Raw genomic sequence first — 25,226 nt, 5'->3', positions numbered from 1 at the left:
TACAACAAACACACTTCAATATCTTGCTAACAACTACCATGCCTAGCATGAAATCTGTACTCCAAAAAATAAGAACATTTCTATTCTCATGCATTAAAATCATGCTCAACATGATCTCCAAACTCCATCAAAACAGTCCTAGATATCAACAACTAAGTGAGTATGTGAACAAAAAAGTGTTACATCCAATAAACTAAATAACATGTGATGCACTAACATCACTTACTCACCATGAGTATTTACCCAATTTGAATTGCTTATGCCTTTGCATTTTTTTTTCTTATTTCTTTTTGCATTGCATTTTTAGCCATATACGATGCTTAGCACTAAGCATCACGTGTCTTTGGCTGAGCAACATACATGTGAAGTACAAATATACAACACAATACAGGGAGAAGGGCTGAGGGGTTACCTGCGAGGTCGTCGGAGATGGGATAAAAGCATCAGGGATGTCCCAAACACGAGCGAAAAAGAGGGAGAAAGGGGATGTCTGGATGGGGGTGTCAGTGGGCCAAGGGCCTGGGGAGCAAGAGGAGGGGAAGGGGGGGGGGGGACAGGTAGCGGGAAGGGGGGCGACAAGCAGCAAGCTGGGGGGCAAGAGGAGAGGGGAATGAGGGGCGATGAGCAGTGAGCTGGGGGGCAAGAGGAGAAGGGAATGGGGGGCGAGAGGAGGCGGGAAGCAGGGCGATGAGCTGGGGGGCAAGAGGAGAGGGGAATGGGGGGCGAGAGGAGGCGGGAAGCGGGGCGGCGGGTCGGAGTTACGACAGGTGGGAAGGGGGGAGGCGGGTCGACAAACGACGGAAAGGGGGGCGAGGGGCGACTGGACGTGGGGAAACAGGGGGGGGGAGTTACAACAGGCGGGAAGGGGGGCGGTGGGTTGATAGACGGCGAGAAGAGAGGCGACAATCGGTTGACCGTGGGGCAACAGGGGGGGGGGGGGTCGACAGCGGCGGGAAGGGGTGCGATGACCGGTGGGCTGTGGGGTAACAGTAGGCCGACGGGAGGAAAGCCGGAGGTGGGTCGGGGGGGTATGGGATGCTGGACGGGGAGACGCGGCGGAGAGAGAAAAGAAAAGAGAAAGAAAGGAAAAAAATTAGGGATTTACGAGAAAATTGGCTTAGGCCACATTTCGCCGCTAAGTCATCGCTATTTGGCGATGACTCAACGACGAAATAGGTTTGTCGTTGATCCATCTTTAAGTTGTAATGAATATGGCAACAAAATAAAATCCATCGCTAATTCGTCGCTCGGTTGCGACGGATTATCGACAGAAAAGTTTCCGTAGCTAAAATCGTAAATAATCGCTATTTTGGCGACAAATATTAATCTCTTGCTAATTCGTAGGCACTTTGCGACAGATTTTGTCTGTTGCAAATGTCCGTCGCTAAATAGGGTTTTTTCTTGTAGTGTTCTCTATAAAATGTGCTTAAATTTATATTGGTAAGCAATAAAAAAAATAGATCCAAACATGCCATAAATACGTAGATTTGCCACCAAACGGATCTTAAGTAGCTTGGGCTTCAAAAAGCTGAAAAATTCAATCTTGCACATTTCACAAATGAGTTTTTTTAGAGGAATTTATTTAAATGTGTGTTAATGCACATTTAAAGATAAGTTTTTTCAGAGGAATGTATTTAAATGTGTGTTGATGCACATTTAACAGATGAGTTGAGTGAGCTGGTTTTATGGGTTGTGTTATGTAAACCATAAATAAACATGAAGTAAGCCACAAGATAAATTGAATAAAAAAACAAAAAAAGATGAGATTTCGACACTCAAGCCTATATATATACGGTAAAAAAAGAAACAAAAAATCCAGTAGCAAGATGTGTAGAAATACAATGGCAAGATGCATAGCTCTCAAATCCCTAATCTCCAATACACCCAAAAACAAAGATGGCAATATATGTTAGAAAAAACACAATACACTGACAATCACAAAAAAGAAAATTACAAAACTAAACAGGTCCATACTGCAGGGGCCTGCACCCCCGAAAGAGGTTGGTGGTAAGGGCTCAAACTCTTTGTAATAATCACAAACCACATTAAAATTTTCTATTTTAAATCTCTAAAATATTTTCAGATTGGGTCTAAAATTCATAACACCCATACAACATGTGAACCAAACTTGAGCACGAGACTAGGTTCATTAATGGGTCAACCACACGGGGTTCATCAACATGAAAAAGACTCAAGTTACAACAATAGCTACATTGTTCTTTCAAATAAGCCTCTACTTTGTCAACATGAAACAAAATTAAATAATATGGATCAACTCAAGCTTGGTGTCGAGTTAGAGACTAATACCTAAAAAGCCATTTTCTTTTGTATGGATGAGCCTGAACTGTTCAGGCAAAGTGCAATTGTAGGGGTTCCTTAAGTTTTTGTTTGTTTCCTTATCATATAAGGGAATCGACATTAATAGGATTGGTATAAATTTCTAGAAACTTTTTCCGCTCTGCCTTTCTTGTGAACTATTTTCCTTGCAAAGAGGTGGGACATGCTGCTTACGGACTTCTCTCACCTTATTGCTTTTTAATATGATGCATTCATATCACCCTTGAATCGGCTATTTTTTAATAAATGTAAAAAAATACTAAAATTTATTATTTTTATTTTAAAATATTATTTTAATGGTTGATTTTAACATGTGTCATGTTCTGATTGACACAGTGTTTTTTATTATTTTTTTGTCGATACAGAACAATTCACTTGAGTATCGGCTGATACAGCTGAATAGTTGGCCAAACGATTTAGGGCCGATACTGATACTTACAACATTGGTCCTAAAGTCTAAATTTTGTAATTATACACTTTTTTTTCTTCCTCAGGCAAAGGAAAACCTGTGATCGTTGCAAATTTTTTTTCTTTTATTCCTTTTTAGGGGAAGAAAGAAAAAAACTCTCGCAAGGTCTCATTTGACCTTTTGTAAAGATGTTTTGAAATTACTCGCCTCCGTTTTGAAATTTGCAAGAAAATGGTGAGACAAGATTCACTCATCGGTATGAGGTTCAACCGTTCCTGGCGCCTTTACCAAGGGTAATTGAACCAAGGATCAAATTTATGCCTTTGACTTGCCTAAATTTGTTTAAGAAATTATTCTAAGTCCTAGATGCATATTGAATCAAGCTTGTGTTTTATGACAATGCATGCTTTTTTGAAGATAATTGCTTTGATTTTGAGATGTTTGGAGAATATTTTTAATTTTCAAGTGAATTTCAAATTTTGATCTGAAAATATGCATTGAAAACTTATTTAAAGACTTTTAGAATGATTTTGAAGATCACTTAGGTTTCATTAAATTGATGAGACTGATAATACAACTTGGGATTTGAACTTTGTGATTTGAACTTTTAAAAATTGAAATTGCAATTAAAATTGAAAGTAAAAATTGAATTTTTGAATTTAAGAATTGAAATTTAAATTCAAAATTTGACAAATGAAAATCGAAAGTTGAAAAGAATGAAATTGAAAATGGAATTTGAGATTTTGAAAGATTTAAAATTTGAAATTGAATTTGGATTTAATATTTGAAAATGAAAGTTTAATCGAAATTTGAAATTTGATCTTTTTGAGAAAATGAAGTTTGAAATTAGAATTCAAAATGAAAAATTGAAATCAAAATTTCAAGTTTGAAATTAAAAATGGATTTGCTTTGAATTTTGGAAGTTTGGAAATTAAAATTGAATTTGAGGTTTATTTAGAAAATTGAATTTGAGATCTAAAATAAAGAAATCAAAAGTAAAAATTTGAATTTCTTCTTTTCTTTTTTTGATTTAAAGTGGAAAATCGATATTGAAAGTTAGAATTATTTTGAAAAGAGGATTTTTATAAAAACTCAAAAAGTTGAAAATACTTTGAATAATTTTTGAAAATATTTCAAAAATCACTTGGAAAATACTTTGAAATAATACTTTGAATGATTTAAAAGAATGAAAAATAATGAAATGATACAATTCTATCCTGAATGATGAATGTATTTAAAAAGAATTTATTTGAAATTAGAATTAAAATCAAATTTCATTTTTAATAGAATTAAAACAAGATTAAAACTTTAATATATTCATGACTATGGTCACAAACATATTCTAATTTTAATCTTTATCTAAATTCCAATAAAGAATGAAATAAATTTTTATGCTTTTGAATTAAAACAAGATTTAATTTTCGTATATTTATGACTATGACCATGAATATACTTTGATTTAATCTTTATTTTAGATTGTAATAAATGAAGAAAAATATATTTGAAATATGATGATCTTTTAAAATGAATTATATTTTAACAAAGAATAACAATTTTAAGTATTATTCATATCCCGACTATGGAAGTGAATACAAATTTTTCTTAACATTATTTATCCTTTATTAAATGTTGCACGTGCCATTCATGTTTTTTCATAGTGAATTAAAAATAAAATAAAATAAATAAATATAATAATTCATTATGAGAAATTGAAACTAATCTATATGCTCATTCATTCTAAACTTAGTATAAAGTAAATTTCTCATTAATGAATTATTACAACACTTTACATCAATTAAAAATAAAGAAAAGAAAATCTTGCAAAATGAACAAATATGTTAAAAATAAATATAGGCATTTTATGAATTTTCTTTAATTATTGAAAAATTAAAATAAAATCCAAGATTTGCCTATTTATGCCCCCCCCCCCCAAAAAAAAAATCCATAAACATGTCAAAAATTTTATATGGATAAACTAAAACTAAAATTAAAGAAAACCCATTTTACGAATTTTGAAAATGAGTTTTCATTAAAGAGGACACATCAAAACAAGTTGAAGTGAAACTTGAGAAATGCTTAAAAGGGTAAAATGATAGTGTTCCAACTTTTGATCAGAATAAAATATGAAAACTTTTTATAAATTTTTAAAAATTTAAAGAGATAAACTAGACATATAAAGGAGAAATCTTTAATTTACAGATCTAGAAAATGATCTCCCATAAGAGAGATCTCATCTAATCAAGTTGATCAAAAATCTGTAAAAGCCTGTGAAAGAAAATTCAACAAGTTGAAGTGAAGCTTGAGAAATGCTTAAAAGGGTAAAATGATAGTGTTCCGACTTTTGATCAGAATCAAATATGAAAACTTCTTATAAATTTTTGAAAATTTAGAGAGATAAACTAGACATATAAAGGAAAAATCTTCAATTTACAGATCTAGAAAATGATCTTCCATAAGGAAGATCTCATATAATCAAGTTGATCAAAAATCTGTAAAATCATGTGAAAGAAAATTCAACAGGTTTCTGATTTTTTATCCGAATGACAGATGAAAATTTAATGAAAAATTATGAACATTTACATGCATAAACTAGACATTATAAGGAGAAAACTCTTATTTATATATCTAAAAAATGATCTTCTATTAGGGAGATATGAATGTAACAAGTTAGTTTTAAGTCAAAATAATGTCTGTAATTGTAAAGAGACAAGGTTTCGACTTAAAATGCAAATTAAATATAAATATTCATTTAAATTTATAAAAATTTATATAAAAAAACTAGACATGCATATAGAGAGGATCCTTTTTACAGATCTGAAAAATGATCTTCTATTAGGGAGATATCATTGAAACAAAATTGGCTAAAAATTAGACCACAAAAGTGACATAGTAAAATGTAGTTGTAGTTTTTGGCCAAAAATAGATAACAAAACACCATAGAAATTGATGAAAATTTACATGAAGAAATTAGACTCAATGCTGGAGATTTTTCTTTTTACAGATTTGAAAGGTCATCTCTGGTTAGAGAGGAATCACTCAAACAAGTTTGGCTAATTTCAGGGAAAATCTGGACGAGGCTAAACAGTAGGGTTCGAATCCCATTTCTTTTAGGGTTCAAAACACATCAAAATGATCTGATTTTTGGTGTGGATCTCAAAATGATGATGCAGTAAAAAAATTAGATCAAAATAACATATAATTATATGCGAAATGATGTGAGCAAAAACAGACCAGAATGAAAAATATTATCTCAACACAATTGAATGGAATTGAATATCAAAATGGATTGATCCAATGATCAAAACGTGAGATCTATCATTCTAGATCATTGATGATAATGAAAATGATATAAAATATAAATGAAAGCATATGAAATGAAATCAAAAGCATTGAGGCATAAATTGAAATTGATTTTGCCCATAGAATGTAGAATTTGATCTATTGAAGATCAAATCCTAATTCTAAATGGCTAAAATGAAAATGCATAAAGTAAATAGCAAATTGAATGGATCAAAGCATAGAAAATAAAAAATTACATGGAATTGAACTAAATCTACATTACTATTATATGAAATTGAAAGAAAATGCAAGAAAGAAGGGAAGAAAAAGAGGGGGGCGAGTTTTGAGAAATTGAAAGAAATAGAAAGAAAAGAGAAAAAAAATCAAAAGAGAAGGAGAGAGATGACCTACCTTGGGCTTCTTCTTCCTTGCTCTAGCTACCACCTTCAAGCTTGAGCTACCAAATGCCAAGGATGAGAGTTTTCTTCTTTGGAAAACTCTTCACTCCTAGATGAGAAAAGGCGAAGGGAGAGGAGAAGGGAAGAGAAAGAGAAAACTTTTTTTTTTGTTCTCTCAATTTCTCAAACTCCAACTTGATGAGATGAGAAACCTCCAAGGGGTATATTTATAGTTGAAGAATGGAGTTGGCTTTTGCAAAACTTTAGATATAAGACTAAAAATTCTCAAAAGTAAAAGCCAAGCACATTTGAGCATTTTTCTTTTTTGTAAAGGGGCATAAATGCCCTTTTGGAAAAGTTTTTACACATGGCACCCTTGCTTGCACATGGGTGCCTATGTGGCAAGGGGGGGCTCACATGGGGTTGGCGCCAACCCCATGTGGGTCTTTTCCTACTTTGTAAATGGGCAAAAGTGCCCTTTGTGAAATCTTTTGACACATGGCACCCTCTTGCAAGGGGGTGCCCATGTGTGTCTTTTTTTTATTTTAGAGATGGGCAAAATGAGATTTTTTTGAAAAATTTGACACATGGAATCACCTTGTGGATGATGATCATGTGGGTTTTTAAAATCAAGGGAATTTTTAAAGGTACTTTGAAAAACGATTTTGGTTAAAAATGCCAAGTGGAGTCCCTCTTTTGAAAATACTTTTTTTGATTTTGAAAGATTAAAAAGGGGAATGAATATGAGAATGAAAAGAGGAATTTTTGGAATTAATTGAACTTCAAAATTCAAATTTTGATTTATAAAGTCTGAATTGGGCAAAACCGGATCCAGATTGAAATTTTGAGAATTTTTGCAAAACATTGATTTTGGTTTCTGAAATTTCAAAGTTTATTTTGAAATTGGGGACAAAAATTGGATTTTGAATTTGAAATTAAAATCCACAAATTGATTTTGAATAAAAATTGGATTTTGAAAATAGATCTAGATCCATTTTGATATTTCGCAATCCAAACTAAATTTTGAACTGGATCCAAGGCATTTTTCAAAGGATTTTTGAAATTCAAAAGGTTATTTTTTTTAAATTGGGGATAAAGATTGGATTTTGAATTTGAATTTGAAAATCCCTAATTAATTTTGAATAAAAATTACATTTTGAAACTGGTTCTGGATCCATTTTGATATTTCAAAACCTGAATTGAAATTTGAACTGGATCCAGGATGTTTTTTAAAGGATTTTTGCAAAATGATGAATTTTGATTTAAAATCCAAAGATTGATTTTGAAACTAGAATAAAAATTGGGTTTTTGAAAGGGATCTGGATCCAAAGTTGTTGAAAAGATTGGATCTGGATCTCGATTTGAAGAAAATTGGTTCAAAAATGGGAATCGAACCCTAAATTATGGATTTATGAATAATCACAAATGAAAAAAGCCTCAAATTCATAATAAAATTAAGATTTTGATTTTGGATCTTAGATCCAATTCCTGAGAATGGAATTGAATCTTAGATCTGAATGAGAAATCAAGAGGTGAAATTGCATCTCAGATGTTAAATGAATCTGAGTTTAGAAATTCAATTGAATTGAATTTCTGAATGGACCAGATGGATCCAAACTGAAATGGATCCAAAGTTGCTTAATTGAGTCATGGATATCTGATGAGATATTCCAGGTTCAAAGAATGAAATCGAACTCTGGATATGGATTTCTGAACAAATCAAATAAAAAATCCGGGCCTAAGAAGAAATTAGACATTAAATCCGACATTGGATCCAATATCTGAATTAAAATGGACCAGATCTCAGATATTGATAAAATATTAGGTGAAGGAATGAATCCGAGTCTAAATTTGGGGTTTGTCCCAATTCAAAAATTGTTGAAAACAGTGTCCCAGATAATTTTATTTTTTCGGGTCTTCGCCTTGCAGGGGCTGAAACATGGCACTAAACTAGTCTGAACTAATTTGAGCTGGACTGACTCTGAATTAGAAGCCAGTTATACTCAGATGAACTAATTTTGGAGCTTAATCACTAGCTCAACCAACTGGAGTCAGCTCGATCTGGACTGTATCAAGCTCAAACGAGCTGAAACGATGGTCTGAGTGTAAAAACATGACTTTGAACTGAAACTGAGCTATTCAAACTCCTGGTGAACTTAGATCAGACTCATTGGGATGAGATCGACTGAATTTGACTAACTCGCAGACAATTTGGTTAAGATTTGCGCTAAAGTGAGCTGATTTGGCCTGAAACAAGCTAAATTAGCTGAAATGGTCAGGATTCACTCCTCGCGAGCTCAGGAGAGCTAGAAATGATAAACATTTTAACTTCTCTGAACTTTGAGATGAGTTTGGTTGAATCTAGCTGACGAAAGGTCTAAGGGTGACTTAGTGGTAAAATAGTAATTTTATTGACTGGACGAGGTAAAACTGACCTCTAGACTAGGGTAGACTTAGAGAGACTCTATATCGCCCTGCAGGGAACTGACATCTGTGAAATGAGGATGTCTGGAATAGACTTAAAAAATTTGAGGTGTTTACAAAACCCCACTTGAGACAAGATACAAATTATAAAGAGAGGCTCACAAACACTGATCAGAATAAATCTCATGAGTGTTTGGTGTAATTAGCACTGTGAAGTTGTGGAACAGTTCCAAACTCTTGTTGACAAAAAGACTTGTTCTTGTGAAAAGTGGTAGGAAACTGAAATTTCATGCATCCTGAAGAGGGGTGAATTACCACCATTTCATTGAATTTTCAAGGCCCACAAGTTAGAAATGTCCTATACTGGTTTCGCATTCATGCTGATGGCAAATAATGTTCTCCATAAAGTTCCCATTAACGACACATAGTTTTTTTGCTACCACCTGAAGAGAAGGCAGTCAGCTATGTCATAGGGACATGCCATTTTGGTGGTGTGTTCCGGGTGGCACGAGTGGACACAGACACTAAGGACAATATTATTTTATAATATTTTAAGGTTTTATTCTGATAAAAATGTATTTTTTTTAATAATATAAAAACTATTATTGATGCATAAAATGGTCAAGAAATACATACGTTTGATTGATTTTTGATGCATAAAATCATGAACTTGAAGTTTTATAATGCATTAAAAAACAGGCGTTGGGATGGTTGTACATATACAAGGATGACTGGTCACAAAAGCTTCGCTCCCCTGGGAAGGGCGAGTTGTGAATGTGACCAAGTTGAAGGGATGTCACAAGTTTTACCAACCAGTAGGGGTGGGCAACCGGCTGGGCCAAGCCGACCCGGCCTGCCGTGGACCGGGTTTGGGTTAAGGTTTTAGGCTCGAGCCTGTTAGGTACCGGGATGAAACCCGGCCCATTATATATGTGGGCCGGGCTTGGGCCAAAATTTTTTATTATTTTTTTAATAATATAAAAACTAAAAAATTAACTATTACTATAATTATAACCTAATTAGTCAGATTTATTTTATGAAAACTAAAAAGATAATTAATTGAGTGCATGGGATTTTGAAAACTTGTTAATTATTACTATTTACAAATAGCTTTGGGTTGGGCTGAGCCGAATCTGGCCTAATTCACATTGGCCCAATGATTGGGCCATGGGCTGCTCTTCAAACCCGAGCTTGTAAAGAATCGAGCCAAAATCCAGCCCGTTAGCCATATCCTGGCCGAGTTGCACTTAAGCCCAGTGAACCAAGCTCTAAAGGGGCCTGGGCTGTTGCCCACCCATTCCAACCCGATGTCAGCCAATGTGCAGTCAGTGATTGTGGGGAGGGGTGGTTTTCCTCTTGAATTATCCAAAAAAAAAAAAAAAAAACAAATATATATATATATATATATATATATATATATATATATATATATATATATATATATATATATATATATATATATATATATATATATATATATATATATATATATATATATATAATAGGCGTCATTTTGGGGACTGTTAATGATAAAAGTATATGGAAGAGCAGTTTCTAGGAAAAGAGATTGCTCTCACCTAGATATTTTTTGATTTTATTGTTAGCGTGTGTGGTAAGAGGAGTCCTATGTCAAGCTCAAGGCCCAGGATCAAATCCATCTGCCACATGGGGCAGCTGTTATTCTAGTAGGGGTCCACCTAACCCGAGCTTGCCTTTCAAAAAAAATGTTTGTAGAATGTGCCCATTTTTTACCATTTGGCTCTTGGTTAAATTGGATCCAGGAGGTTGTTTTGGGTCCAATGTTCATATTATAGGACTGAGTGCCAATGAATTAAGGACCAGATAAAGTGATGCTTTTGGTTGTACGGTCCCAATTCCAATTCCATATATGTGAGTAATGGGTAGGTGCCTGACGCTTTTTTACCTACCAGGGATGTGTTCTGCATGATCAATTTGCTGGAAAATCACAATTGGATCATGTTTTTTGGAGAAAAAATATGATTTTTTAAGCATTGAATATTTTTAAAAGTTGTGTTGGAATAGGATTATCCAAAAGTTGATTCTCATAAAATCAAGCAAGTACGGTTAGCTTTTAGAAAAAAGAGAAACAATCTTTCAAAAGCTCGATAGGCATGCAGTAGGCACAAAAAACATCAGATACCTACCCATTATATATATATATATATATATATATATATATATATATATATATATATATAAAATGAAGGTAAAAAACTATTGAACTAAAAATAATATATACAAACTATATCAACTATGATTCCTTATGAGCACATATGTATTTAGCATGATTTTTTTGGTAAGGATAGGACCTTGAATTATGTTTTTCCAATGTAGGAATACCATTTTTTTCCATGAAGTATGGGAAAACCACCCTCAGGATCAGAGGCCTAGTTGCACTGGCTAAGACTGCTGTACTTACGATCACTGTCCCGATGGTGTAGACCCGTGGTGCACCCCTTGACCTCAGGGAGTTGCCCAGCTTTGGCTGAGCAAGGGGCTTGACACTCATGGGAATAGAACCCTGATCCACTCGTCTAGTGGCTAAGCCCCCCTCCAAACAAAAAGAATACCATTTTTTTAAGTCATGAAATTTGAATACATTGCAGACCATTGATTTTTTGCAGCTCTGAAAGACCTACTTACCTGTTACAACCACATGATTTAAAACCACGTTTACTACTAAACAAACCACAATGCTGTGACATTCATGTGACAAGAGCCTTCATGACATCTAAAAGCTGAATCCTGCTCACTTTAATTTTGTTATTTTTTCTTTTTTCTGGATCTCTTTATGCCTTTCCTGGTTGCATGTTTAGATGTTTCTGCTTTCCTGTGACTAGGTGCATTACAAATAGAAAGGAGGTGGTGTACAACACATGGGCCATTCATCTGAGGCCTTATGTATATACAATTGACTCAAATTCCTTATGAACTTTAGCACTCAAAGATAATTTTCATAAACCAGCTTGATGTTCATCCAATTCTAAATGTCTCTTCTAATTTATGAAGGTTGTTCACAAGATCAAAGGACAAAACCCAGAAAAAAATCCAGAAGTAACAATCTACATGGTCCCATGTGTCTTGGGCAGAGAAAGTCTGTAGATGATGTGGGCCAAAAATGTGGTAAGTTTGTTTAGGTGACAGTGTTTAGTGTGAACTACAACAGATTCCATTGACATTGTACACTTTGGTATGGTAGAAGATTAATCAAAAGAACATCTTTGATCATATTCATAGGTGCCATTTTTCTATGAGGAAGAATCTCATGAAAATTTTGAAATACTGTGTTTCTTTTAAAAGTCTCAGGCCTAAAATATTGACATATATAATATTTTAAAAATATTGAAGATGTTAAAAGATGAAGAAGTTTTTAAGAAAATATAAATATCATAAAAGTGTTAATATCACATTAATCATACTAAAAATCATTGTATCCAAAATATAGGTAATGTTTTCCGTTTATTATATCTGCTTTTGAAAATGCTGCAATAAATATAACTGGCAGTTATGACTACGAGTTTTACCATCATGCTAGGAATACTCAGGCCACTTTCAAAAGTCTGTATTTTTTAGTGATTTTTAAAAGTTGGTGGTGCTATATTTCTCCTTAATGGATGTCAAAAGCGCCGAAGGCAGTGAGATACCAATATTAAGGTCAACTTCTAGGCATAAATAAATACATATATACATGCACCTACAGACATATGTGCATGTGTTTCTCTTTAATGAAAAAGGTATAGAAATGGAGTGAGGTTAAGGTCAAGGGTACCCCTGACTGCCGAAGCAGGTTATATGTTCCCCTCGGAACACGCAAGTGCGTGTTCTTGGGTCTGAATGAGCGTCACATATGTAAGCACGTGGGACTCATTTTTTCGCATGTGTCAGCATCACTTAGCATCAGAGTCTGGTGCATTTGCAAAGACTTAAGTATCCTTTTCTGTCATTAGCATCATAAAACGATGTTTTAAGTAAAGAACACAAATGTCCTCCCGCCAGAAAGGGTTAAAATCATCATCGTTTTTTCCCTAAGGAGTAAACTCTTATGCTTTAACAAGAACTCCTCGCAATATGTCACCTTAAACGCTCTGAATCACCCTTTGGCAATGCACCATCTGTTGTAACTAGAGCTCTGATTGATGACATACCCTTTGCCATCGTCTGTTGCCGTCGGAGCACCCTTTGTTGTCGTCTGTTGTCGTCGGAGCACCCTTTGTCGTCATCTGATGTCGCCAGAGCATTCTTTGTCGTCGTCATTTATTATCGTCAGAGCACCCTTTGTCGTCGTCTGTTCATGAGAAATAGTTGAACTACCAAAAAAATCAGTATTTTATCTATTGTTCATCATGATACGAGAGTGCAAACATCGAATTGAGTAGGCAGAGAATAGTGATTTACAACAAAGATAATGATGGCAATGTCAAACTGAGAAGCGTAACAATTTACAATAAAAATTAGATAAGAGAGTAGCGATTTATAATAGAAATCAGATCAAAGAGTAGCGATTTACAGTAAAAATTAGATAAGAGAATAACAATTTATAATAGAAATCAAATCAGAGAATAACGATTTACAATAAAAATTAGACAAGAGAGTAGCGATTTACAGTAAAAATCAGATAAAAGAGTTGCGATTTATAATAGAAATCAAATTAGAGAAAAATGATTTATAGTAAAAATCAGATCAAAGAGTAGTGATTTACAATAAAAATCAAATCAGAAAGTAGCGATTTACAGTAAAAATTAGATCAGAGAGTAGCGATTTATAGTAGCAATCAGATCAAAGAGTAACGATTTACAGTAGAAATCAGATAAGAGAGTAGTGATTTATAATAGAAATCAAATCAAAGAGTAACAATTTACAGTAAAAATCAAATCAGAGAGTAGCGATTTACAGTAGAAATCAAATCAGAGAGTAGCGATTTATAGTAAAAATCAGATTAGAAAGTAGCGATTTACAATAAAAATCAAATTATAGAATAACGATTTACAGTACAAATCAGATTTCTACTGTAAATCACTACTCGCTAATTTGATTTCTACTATAAATCGCTACTCTCTGATCTGATTTCGATTATAAATCGCTACTCTCTGATCTGATTTCTACTGTAAATCGTTACTCTCTGATCTGATTTCTACTGTAAATCACTAGTCTCTTATCTGATTTTTACTGTAAATCGCTACTTTTTAATTTGATTTCTACTGTAAATCATGTTTTTCAATAGAAAGAATAAAAAAACCCATGTCCGCTCAGAGAGAAATCTTATTGCTCTTTTCAATATTTACAAAAGAGAAAAAAAAAGAATTTATATAAGGCAAGAGCGACAACCCTAAACCTAAACAAGTTGGGTCTGATCCATAAATAACCGAGTATCAAACATGAGCTCCCAAAAAATTGTAAGAAAAAAAAACTATAAATCAAGCTCCATAACTCACCAGGCAGGAACGAGAAGGCGACCATTTGTTGTAACACAAGCTAAAAGCAAAGGTGAAACATGCAAATCTATTTACCGGGAGCGAGAGGACATTTTCATCCAACGCATATCTATCTTACCGGAGGACATTTCCATCAAAAGCATATCTACCTTTTTTATATATTATTTTATTATAAAGTCATCGTGGGCAACATTGGCATATGAATTATAGCGGGTCCCAAGATATTCCTTCGTACACACCAGAACACACAATTTGTGTTTCGGGGAAACGCACACCACCCTCTCCATGACTGCAGTACCATCAGGGGTCACCTGGATGCTGTTCATTCAAGATATGAAGGCATTCAACAACTACGGTCATATTGCTTTGTTATTAACTATCCAATATAAATGCTGTAGATGCTGTCTATCTAGAGCATGAATGGCTCTGCATTCTTTTGTGGAGCTCATTTATGAAATAAGCAATCCAGCTATGGTGGTTGGATGCCGTTTATCTCTTGGATGAACAGCATCCAGGTGACCAAATACCACCAGGGAGTAGAGATGTAAACAGTTCAGAATCATGTGGCCAACACCATATCTAATTAATTGGATGTAGGGGTCGGGCCGGCACTAATGGACTGGGCTGACTGGCCTGGCCCGGCTGTTTACTAACAAGCCAGGTTTTGGCTTGGTCCTTATAACAGGTTCGGATTTGAAGAGAAGCCCATGGCCCAACGGGACAATGTGAAGCGGTCCCTGTCCCTGCCCCAATCTTAAAATGCATAAATGTTTGACTGAAATTATGGGTTAACGGGAGAACAGCAAGTTTTCATGCAACTAATTAAGTAAATAGTAATAATTAATAAATAGCAAGTTATCATACAACTAATTAGGTAAATTTATCCAAGTTACTATGTAATAGTTAATTTCTAAAATTTTTATATTATTAACAAAATTAATAAATAACTCAGGCCGATCGAGCCGGCCCAAGCCTGGCCCACATATATAACGGGGTCAGGTTTTGGCCCGGTACCTAAAATCATGGCCCAAATCCGGCCCATGGAGAGTCAGCTCGGCTTGGCTCGTGGAGCTGTCTGGCGGTTGTCCACCCCTAATTAGATGTTGGCTAAATGAATTTGGATTCAGATAGTAAAAACATCATATTGCATTCAGATACCCATCAAATTCGGGTAATCGTTGGATTCGGTAGCAAAAAGTAAAAACCATGTACATTCACATTCCATCATAATTGGGTATGGTTTGGCATTGCCAAATCTGATCAAACAAAGTACTATTCACTTAGATCAGATAAAATCCAACCCATTGACATCTCTAATCAGGGACAGTCATACCGGTGAGCTGATCAGCACTCTTAAAAACGGCACTCAATGTGATGGTGAAGCTAACTATACAAAGAGGGCCCATGCACGTCACTTGTCTGGTAGGAGCAGCTTGTGCACGTCACCTTATGTTGGGACGTTGCAGGTTCAAAACCCAATGGTATATTTGTATAACTGGTAGGGCTCTACCTAACCCAGCTTGCCTGTCAAGATAAAAAAAGGGAGCTCATGCAGGGACCACCCATGTAAGAGGACAATGCATCAACTGCCCCCACTGTCCACAAGTGCTTACAAATTACAATGGCATGTCACTCTGGTGGAGAGAAGAAGCAAGGGCATTTTTCTTCCAAGTCAATGCACATGTGGGTCCACACTTGATCAGTTCGTGCCCACAAATCTTAGGTACATCCTCATGTTGCATATATATATATATATATATATATATATATATATATATATATATATATATATATAGTTACTAGAATATGATAACTAGAAATATGAAAACTAGTGTGAACGGTGATTTTCATGATTTTTTCTCTTTTTAATTGAATCTAACCCATGGATGTGATCTACATATTTGGTTTTATAAAAAACCCGCTCTTGAATCATTCAATTTTGATGCATAAATGATATTTTTTCATAAATATTCAAGCATTCAAAAACCACCATTTTTATTGAAAATACAGGATCCAATGGTTGAAACTTAGCAAATTCACCATGCCACACATTCACATTGTAGGAATTGCAAAAAAGGTGTTGAAAATGCCTATATTTTTTGTTCTCATGTTCTAGTAACTCTCTCTCTCTCTCTCTCTCTCTATATATATATATATATATATATATTTGAAATGACCAATGTTATCAGTATGGCCGATATGCGGCAGAAATTCAATATGCTGCAAGCCTGAATCGGCTATTTTTTAATAATTGTAAAAAAATGCCAAAAAATACTTTTTTAATATTGTTTTAAATTTATTTTAATGGTTTTAACATGTGTCAAGTTATGATGAAAACGTGATATTTTTTTATTATTTTTGGGCCAATACAGAACGACTCAATTGAGTATTGGCTGATACAGCTGAATCGGTGGCCCAACGATTCAGTACCGATACGTACTTGACAGACAGTAGGAAGGTGGATGGTTCATGACCTGAATGAATAGCAAGGAGGTACGGCATTTATTGTGCATGTTATATGCCTTGTCCAAGTTACATCAGTATCATTTAAAACGCTTTAGGAGCATGATATCTACGCAGTTGCTCCCTCCTTTCTTGATCTGTGGTTGCACTGGTCATTTTGGGGGTTCCACGGACATGAAAATTTTATTTCAATGATATCAGGATTGGTCTCATGCCTGAATCGATTCTCAAAACGATTCAAAGAATCGGTCGACTGAGAATCGGAAACTAATCAAGCCGAATCGGCCATGTTTTTTACCTGCAGATGACATGTGTACTAAGAAATATAAAAAATAATAATAAAAATATTAAAAGTATTTTAGGCAATTTTTAAAAATTATTTAAAAACTAAGCTGAATCAGTTCATTTTGTATCGATCTTTCGCCCATGCGATATGAATCAGAATGATGCTGATGATGATGGTTTGCTTGCCTTCTGAGTTTTCTCTATGTATCTTCATGACAGGTATCCATTTTGATTCTTAATTTCATCCCCACTTTTTTTTTTAAAAGCTCAAAATAGGGTTATTAGTTCCCTGGTTTTCACTTATCACGTACGATTTAGGTTGCTTTCGGATTGGTTGCAATCGCATTCTTCATAAATTCATGAAATGGTCAGATTCCCCAGCTCTATCGGTGCTGATCTATCTCTTCATGGAATTTATCTAAAGTAGGAAGGGTGTTCTAGAGCAAAAGTTACTGAAAGCTTCTTAGGTAGGTGGGAAGCGTGCATTTCAAATTTTTTTTTTTTTAGGAAACACCATACTTCTGGCTTTCAAAACTTCTTGAGAATCTCAATTTTTTTAAGATTCTCTTTTGCTTGTCTACCAGCTTCCCATATGCTTCTCATGTTTCTTTTCATATTTTTTACTCACTTTTCATGTGTTTTTTTCTAAATTGGTAATTAACATTTATTAGATTTTAACAAAAAATAATTTTTTTATACTAAAAAATCATGAAATATAAGAATCAACCTTCTACTAGAGTCGCAAAGGAGTAGGAATAGATATAGGTTCCGTAGCAAGTTAACAAATCAGGTCAAGCTTCATATATATATATATATATATATATATATATATATATATATATGGATCCAACTCGGGCTTTGATATAGATTCTCTATCCGGATCTGATATGAATCTCACGGCATGGATGTGTTTATTGCTTTCAGAGGAGGGATATGCAAGGTGGTCATGGGGGGCTCACCTAGGGTTTTCTCTTGCTTTCGCAAGTGTTCTTAGTCGTAAAAAAAGAAAGAAAGAAAAAACAGGTAGCACTTTCGATTTTCATAACAAAAAAAAATGATGGAAACCTGAACGGATCTGTTATGTTGTGCATCTGATTTTCTTTGTCTACCCAGTTTTAGGTCCGGATCCGACAAGACCCCACAGGACCTGACACGGATTTAGACATGAGCAGACCCATACAAACCAGTTGATAGAGTACATAATGACTGAGAGTTAAATCCAGTCAAGTTGCACAAAATCAATGTGTCACTGCACCTGAGCACCCCCACGGCTCACAGGATGTATTAGAAAGACGGTGAGTGCACACTGATTTTGCACAATGTGATTGCACCTGATCCACCCTCAGATAGAGCCCTAACACGCAATAACCCAAGCACAGAGTTCGATTCCACTCATCCCCTAAGCCACCCCATCTTCATACCCTTCTTGAATCTTACGATGCAAGTTGTTTTGATCAAATCTGACTCTATAGATGAATTCAACATAGTCCATTTAGTAAAAATAGACCCTTGAATTCTACTTTTTTCTATGAAAAAATATAATTTTTTGAATCACAAAATTTTGCATTTTGTTAATCGTTGATTTTTGAATCACCAAAATTTTCAGCACACAAGTCAGCAGATTCTGGTGATTTAAATGTGGATCTTCAATAAATGAATGCTATAGATAAACATGCATGGAGTCCAATTTGATCAAAACAACTTGCATCCTTGAAATCCAAGGAGAGGGTATGAAGATAGGGATGACATAGTGGATGAGTGAAACCCATTTGCAGATCACATTAGGTCATATTGTATATAACGAATCATAGGTTATATTCAATTCTCATCACACGTCTCACTTGGGAACTGTGCGGGAGGGAACCATAGGAATGGGGCCCACACAGGTCTGTAAATGTGCCGGTTATATACAATATGACCGGTTCATCTGATCTTCTTCATTGTTGAGAGACGGGTGCCATCATTCATACTCAGCCACGGTGACAGTCACAGAACTCACATTCAGGCTAAATAAATTATAAGACGGTCACTCTCTGCTAGGCTGTAAAGCTTTAATGGTGGCAGCATTACGAAAGCTCCCTAAACGGTGGCACAAGACACATCATAGTAGGAAGAAAATGAAAGAAAAAAAAACAAAAGAGAAAAAGAGCAAGAATCATTCTCTACCACAACCTTCCTAAACGTAGGACACTAACCCTAAGACCACCTCTCCCCTCACTCACCACCGGCACTTTCTCTCATTAATTCTTCTCCCACCTTCTTCCTCCCTACCCTCCTTCCCTAGAGACGAAGGAGATGGAGGAAGATAAAGAAGGCATGACGGGTCCTAGGTCACCGCTACTAGCGGTTGTAGTCCTCCTCCTCACCTTCCTTCTCTTCTCTCCCTGCACCTTGGCTTCTTCTTATGCCTCTAATGCAGCTGCTGCTGCTCGCAATGCTTTCCCAGCAGGCCTAGAGTCGGACTTGAATGGGTTCACCACTTTGGTCGAGGGTGCCATCGAGGAGTTTGAACGAGCCATGTCGCTAGTCTCGGGCTTCCTGGGCCTCTTTGGTGACCTGCGACTGACTAGTGCTGTCCGGGACTGCGTCGACTTGATCGACTACTCGGCCGATGAGCTCAATCTGGCTCTGGCTGAGGCATCCAGTGTCACGGCCAGAAAGGGTCCGCCTTCTGCCCACAGCCTCAAGACCTGGCTCAGCGCAGCCCTGGGCAACCAGGACACCTGCCTGGATGGGTTCGATGGGACTGATGGCTCGGTCAGGTCCCTCCTCGAGGGCACCCTCCAGCAGGTCACTGGCCTTGTTGCTGACATCCTCACCTACTTAGTCTCCAATCCCTTTGTACCCTGGCAGGAAGGTGGCACCAGACGCCTGCTCAGCCATGAACCCAGCCACACTGGCATCCAATGCTTCTCACATACTGAGCCTGACCTAGAGCACCAGACTGAATTCCAGCACAGTGGTGTCACCAGTTGTTGGTCTCACACTCCTGGAATCAAACCGGCCAGTCGTACCAGGCACCTTTCTGACGTTTGGGCTAGTACTCAGCACCTCTTGTTGCGACATGAACAACTTCTTGAATTCCCTTCAGCTGGAATTCAGCCTGACTGGAATATCAAACATCGACTTGACCGTCCTGCTGAATTCCAGCAGTCCCTGGTCACTAGCACTGCTGACATCCAGCTAACCAGGCAAGCTCCCCCATCCGCAGAACACCTGCCAGTCCACAATGCTGTGGACGGGTTCCCAGCATGGCTGGGGGCTGCAGAGCGCCAGCTGCTCCAGTCACCAGCCTCCAGCATCGCTGCAGATGCAGTGGTGGCGCAGGATGGCAGCGGAAACTTTGTGACGGTGGCGGAGGCGGTGCAGGCAGCACCTAGCCAGAGTACGGCCCGCTACGTGATCTACGTAAAGCAGGGGACGTACTACGAGAACATAGAGATCGGGAAGAAGAGGAGGAACCTCATGCTCGTCGGGGACGGGATGGGCGAGACCGTCATCTCGGGCAGCCGCAGCTTCGCCGACGGCTGGACGACCTTCCGCTCAGCCACCTTCGGTGAGGCCCTCCTCCTCTGTTTCTATTTTAACTGTCATCTTTTCATTTTCTTTAATTTATTTTTTTTTTAAATTTTTTTTTGTTGACTGGTTCTCAATTCAAAGGGCATTTCTAGCAGCATGTGGCGCTAGAGCAGATCAGTTTGTTATGAGCCATTATTAGTTAGGTTCGATTCCCACCGCACATCTAACTTGGGAACCGTGAATGTCACTTGATGACATGGGATTGGGCCCACACAGACCTCTATCAAGTGAGATGAGCGGTGGAGATTGAATATAATGCATCAAAAGCTCATCCAGGCAGCCACCATTTGATTCGTGCGGGTTGCCGCATGTATGTATGTGTCTAGTTATTGTGCACCCTAACCTGCTATCCTTTTAATTACGAGTGTCACGGGTCGGGTTTGGTTGGGGCTCAGGTGAAACCAGACTTGAATCAGAATTTCGAGTATAATATCAGGTTCCGACTTATGTCTAATAGAGTCTACTATAAGAAAAACCATACCCGGACCCGATAAGAACTACATGAACCAAACCCAGATCATAACCGGTAAAACCATATTTTTTATCATTTTTATATTGAAAAATTGATGGTCTTAATCGAAACTCCGGTTGCATGCGGGTCAGGTATAAAATTTCACAAACAATACCCGTGTCCATGTATTAATCAGACCTTTGTGTCTGAACCCGGGTCTTCTTATTTATCACAATACCCAGACCCTATAGGATTTGGTTCAGATTGGATCCAGATAAACCAGGCCCGTTGACAACCCACTACTCTTAATCAATTTAAGAAACAAACTTTCTGGCAGGGGTTGCCAATGGGTCGGTATGACCTGATCTTAACCTGTACCAGATTCGGTAGGGTCAGAATTTGGTAACAAAAAAAGGGGTCCCATTAATCAGTTTATATGGGCCGGCTATGGTTTATGAAAATTTACACCAAACCTGGATCCGACTGCAATTTTCAATGCAAAAAACTTAAAAAATATTATTTTACTAGGTCTGAATCAGGTCTGGTGTATGTAATCCTTATAAGATCTGAGAAAGGTTTTTCTTATGAAAGATCCAGTGTGATCTGAATTCAGACTCGACACCAACACCTCTTAGTCGGATCTGGGTCAGCATCCACCCATTTTGGCAAGGATTCATTGTATATTACATGCACTCAATATCTAGCTTGAGTTTGATAGAAAACTCGTGAACAAAACTAAACCAAGCTCAAGCTTGAATGGCTAGCTTCGTATAAGCTTGAGCTTGACCTTGGCATGTTATCAAATCAAAACTTGAACCTAAAATAGCTTAGCCCACTCGAGTGGTCTTGGATCCATTTAACGCCAAGTAAGGGCAATTTAGTCAATTTGTAAAAATTAATTTTGAACCAAGCTTTTGAGAGATCAACCTTGCCAGTTATTCTATCAATCCAGTTAAAGAGTGTTGGGCACCCAGCTATATGGATGTAAACTGTCGGACTGAGGTCCGAACTGGATCCGGCCTGTATTATTGGAGCCGAATTCCGAATCTGGGCAGGAGTTCTGACTGAAGGTCGGCATCGGCATCAAGCAAATGAGTGAATCTAGGTTAGGATTGGGTCCAACTCTGCCACTTAATGTGTTTCACTTGAAAATCGATAGAACTTTTGTTTTCATGGGAACCGGTATCACAAGGCCTCATAGTTTAACTGGAATTGGAATTCTATTGCATGTCCCAAGTTAGATCCATATTCAAAACTATATGATGATAGTTTTGAATATATATCTAACTTGGGACATGCAATAGATCCATATTCAAAACCGAACACAATCTTCCCACATCGGATCTAGTCTCAGATCAAGCCTAAGCCAACCCATATCCAATCCATTTGTATCCATACCTACAGCTGATAAACATAGGATTTACAAGGACACCCTCACATAGGATTGGTTGAAAAGTGATCGCACCCGATCACCTGATCCCTTCTCGTATTTCCAAAGTTTGAAACGGATCAGATACAGTCAGATATCTGATCCATGTATTATTTGGGATCCGAATCCTTGAAGTAAGATCCAAATGTGCATTCAGACCGGATTCTCTTATGTTAAATTGGGTCATTTTCTGATTCAGATGAATATTGTACATCGGATCTAATTCAGATTTGGATCAAAATCTGATCCATTTGCATTATTACATATAATAGCTTGCTTTTTTACTTTTTTTTATCTGATGAAGTATTACCTCATATAGTTTGGATCTGGATTCAACCTTACCTCAGTGGATCTGATTCGGATCCAGATTTGTATGGATCTACTGTTCTTTATTCAGATTCAGATTTGGATCTGGCATGATCCATCCAGAATCCGATCCGTTTGGGACCCTACCTCAGAGATTATGTTCTCAATAGGGTTTGTGAAATGACCAAACTACTTTCTTATTTTATGCTCCTATAGATGAAATGGTCCCAATTTTTTCTTGCATTTATAACCCTGCACCCGACCGGCGCAAAGACCTAGTTGCACTGGCTCAGCCTGCCATACCTAAGGTCATTGTGCCGACAATGTAAAACTTCAAGGTTAGGACCCCTGCCCCGGGGCCTATGCTACGCATTGGCTTGCGCAGAGAAGAGACGCATGCAGCTGAAATGGTTCCCTGATTGAGCCTATTTGGGAGTACAGTGATGAAGCTGATGGCCAAAAGTGGGCTCATCTTGAATCCAGTTAGATGGGACCATGGACTGGGTTGGCTGGCCGAGTCTGAACTTTGTTTGAGCCTATGGACCAATGTGCCTGAACTTTGCTTGGGTGAATTAATTAAACCAATGTCAAGCTTGGTCTAGTCAAGGAAGACTCAGTTAGTCAGTCCTAGTCGAGGTCAGTGTGACACTTATAATGAATACCAAATTGGAAGTATAAGGTTAGGTCAAGTTGGATCTTACGAGACTCCGTTAGATCCGGTGATTGCAGCTTTTTGCCTGAGTCTCACCGAGGAAGGTCACGTGAATAAACTAAAGGTAAAATCGCATAATATTATATTGCAAAGTTAGTTTGCGAAGTTTCTGTCAGGTTTTTAGTTACAGAAAGTTTGCAGATTTGGTTATGAGATATTAAAAAAAAAAAAAAACTTGTTCATCTGTCTTTTAGTAAAAGTTTGCGATACAGGAAAAGCGTACCGATATATCATGTAAACTTAAGAAGGTTCACTTGTGCGAAAGGTAAAATGATCTTAAAAAAGTTGAACATTTGCAAATTTGGACATGGGGCTGATTTTTAAAATTGTAAGGCATTTTCAAAAAACACTTCATTTTGCTGTACAGTGTCATTTTTTGAAAAGAAGAACTAGGACTAGGATGCCCAGTCACTTGTTTAGACCTGGGCCTGGATCTGTCCGAGTTTAATTATGCTTGAACCAGGTTTAAGTCTGGACCTAATTAGGTGGTTGTACTACAAGAATGTGGGTCGGGCCGCACCCAACCCATTTCCTTAGTGAACCCAGCGCTGTGCTTATGTAGTTATGTTGACCAGGCTGATACATTGAGCTGACTACATTTCTTCCATTCTAACTCATGTGTCCATGTTGGCTCATCATGTTTGCAGCGGTGGCTGGATCTGGGTTCATTGCCCGTGATATTACATTCGAGAACACGGCAGGTGCAGCCAAGCACCAGGCAGTTGCGGCACGGGTCAACTCAGACCTCTCAGCATTCTTTCGGGTCTCCTTTTTGGGATACCAGGACACACTCTACGCGCATTCGCTGCGTCAGTTCTATCGCGAGTGCCAGATCGAAGGGACCGTCGATTTTATCTTTGGCAACGCGCAGGCCGTGTTCCAGAATTGCCTGATTGTGGCGCGGATGCCACTTGCAAACCAAAAGAACTCTATCACCGCGCAGGGCCGCAAGGATCTGAACCAAAATACCGGGTTCTCGTTCCAGTTCTGCAACATAACCGGGGACTCTGATCTGGTTCAACAATCCAATTCTGCTCCCACCTACTTGGGTCGACCCTGGAAAAAGCATTCCCGGACTGTGATCATGCAATCGTACATCTCCGAGATCATACAGCCTGAAGGATGGCTCGAGTGGAATGGCAATTTTGCCCTCCAGACTTTGTATTATGCCGAGTATCTCAATTATGGACCAGGCGCCGCTCTTGCGGGGCGGGTCAAGTGGCCCGGGTTCCACATTCTAACCAGCGAGACCGAGGCAGACTACTTCACCGTGTCGCAGTTTTTGGATGGGAACAACTGGCTGCCGGCTACGGGTCCGATATACAGCTGGGCTGTTGACCTGATCTTTCTTTGGCCTAAGCTAGTCAGTGGCGGCTTGTACGGTTATGTGCAAGCTAAGGTTTTACCCTTCTTGTTTGGATCATGTTTGGCTCCTTAAGTCAGGAATCAGTGCTATGAATAAATGGAAATGTGTGATTACTGTAACCTAAAATTGCTTAAGTTTCAAAAGTGCGGATCAGGTGGGTGAGATCACATCGCACACTTTTAGTATGCGCAGGCCATCTTTTAAGATACAGCCTGTCAACAGTAGAGTCCAAGAGTCCCGATGGGGTGCAATATGATTGCACAAAAATTTATGCATTACGCACCCCATCACCCTCCATCAGGTCCTGGGTCTCACACCTGACAGGACCTGTCTTC

At 37.4% G+C, this 25,226-nt stretch overlaps 1 protein-coding gene across 1 annotated transcript; it reads left to right on the top strand.

The window, feature by feature from the left end:
* Window positions 1–19,285: 19,285 nt before the first annotated feature.
* Window positions 19,286–25,017, top strand: LOC149827529 (pectinesterase/pectinesterase inhibitor PPE8B-like). Its single transcript, XM_090020338.1, has 2 exons — window positions 19,286–20,604; window positions 24,173–25,017. The coding sequence occupies exons 1-2, from the start codon at window positions 19,344–19,346 to the stop codon at window positions 24,961–24,963; spliced, it is 2,052 nt and encodes a 683-aa protein (XP_089876464.1). The 5' UTR covers window positions 19,286–19,343; the 3' UTR covers window positions 24,964–25,017.
* Window positions 25,018–25,226: the final 209 nt, after the last annotated feature.

The sequence above is a fragment of the Nuphar pumila genome, chromosome 10 (genome assembly GCF_984573655.1).
Source record: "Nuphar pumila chromosome 10, dmNupPumi1.hap1.1, whole genome shotgun sequence".
In the NCBI taxonomy this organism is placed as follows: domain Eukaryota; kingdom Viridiplantae; phylum Streptophyta; class Magnoliopsida; order Nymphaeales; family Nymphaeaceae; genus Nuphar; species Nuphar pumila.
The sequence above is the reverse complement of the archived record's forward strand: the minus strand, read 5'-3'. Positions and strand labels throughout refer to the sequence as shown.

Excerpts from the sequence above, each read along its gene's own strand:
- LOC149827529 (XM_090020338.1), top strand. The coding sequence starts at position 19,344 with ATGGAGGAAGATAAAGAAGGCATGACGGGTCCTAGGTCACCGCTACTA. Across the intron at positions 20,605-24,172 it reads CTTCCGCTCAGCCACCTTCG|CGGTGGCTGGATCTGGGTTC; the intron begins GTGAGGCCCTCC and ends TCATGTTTGCAG.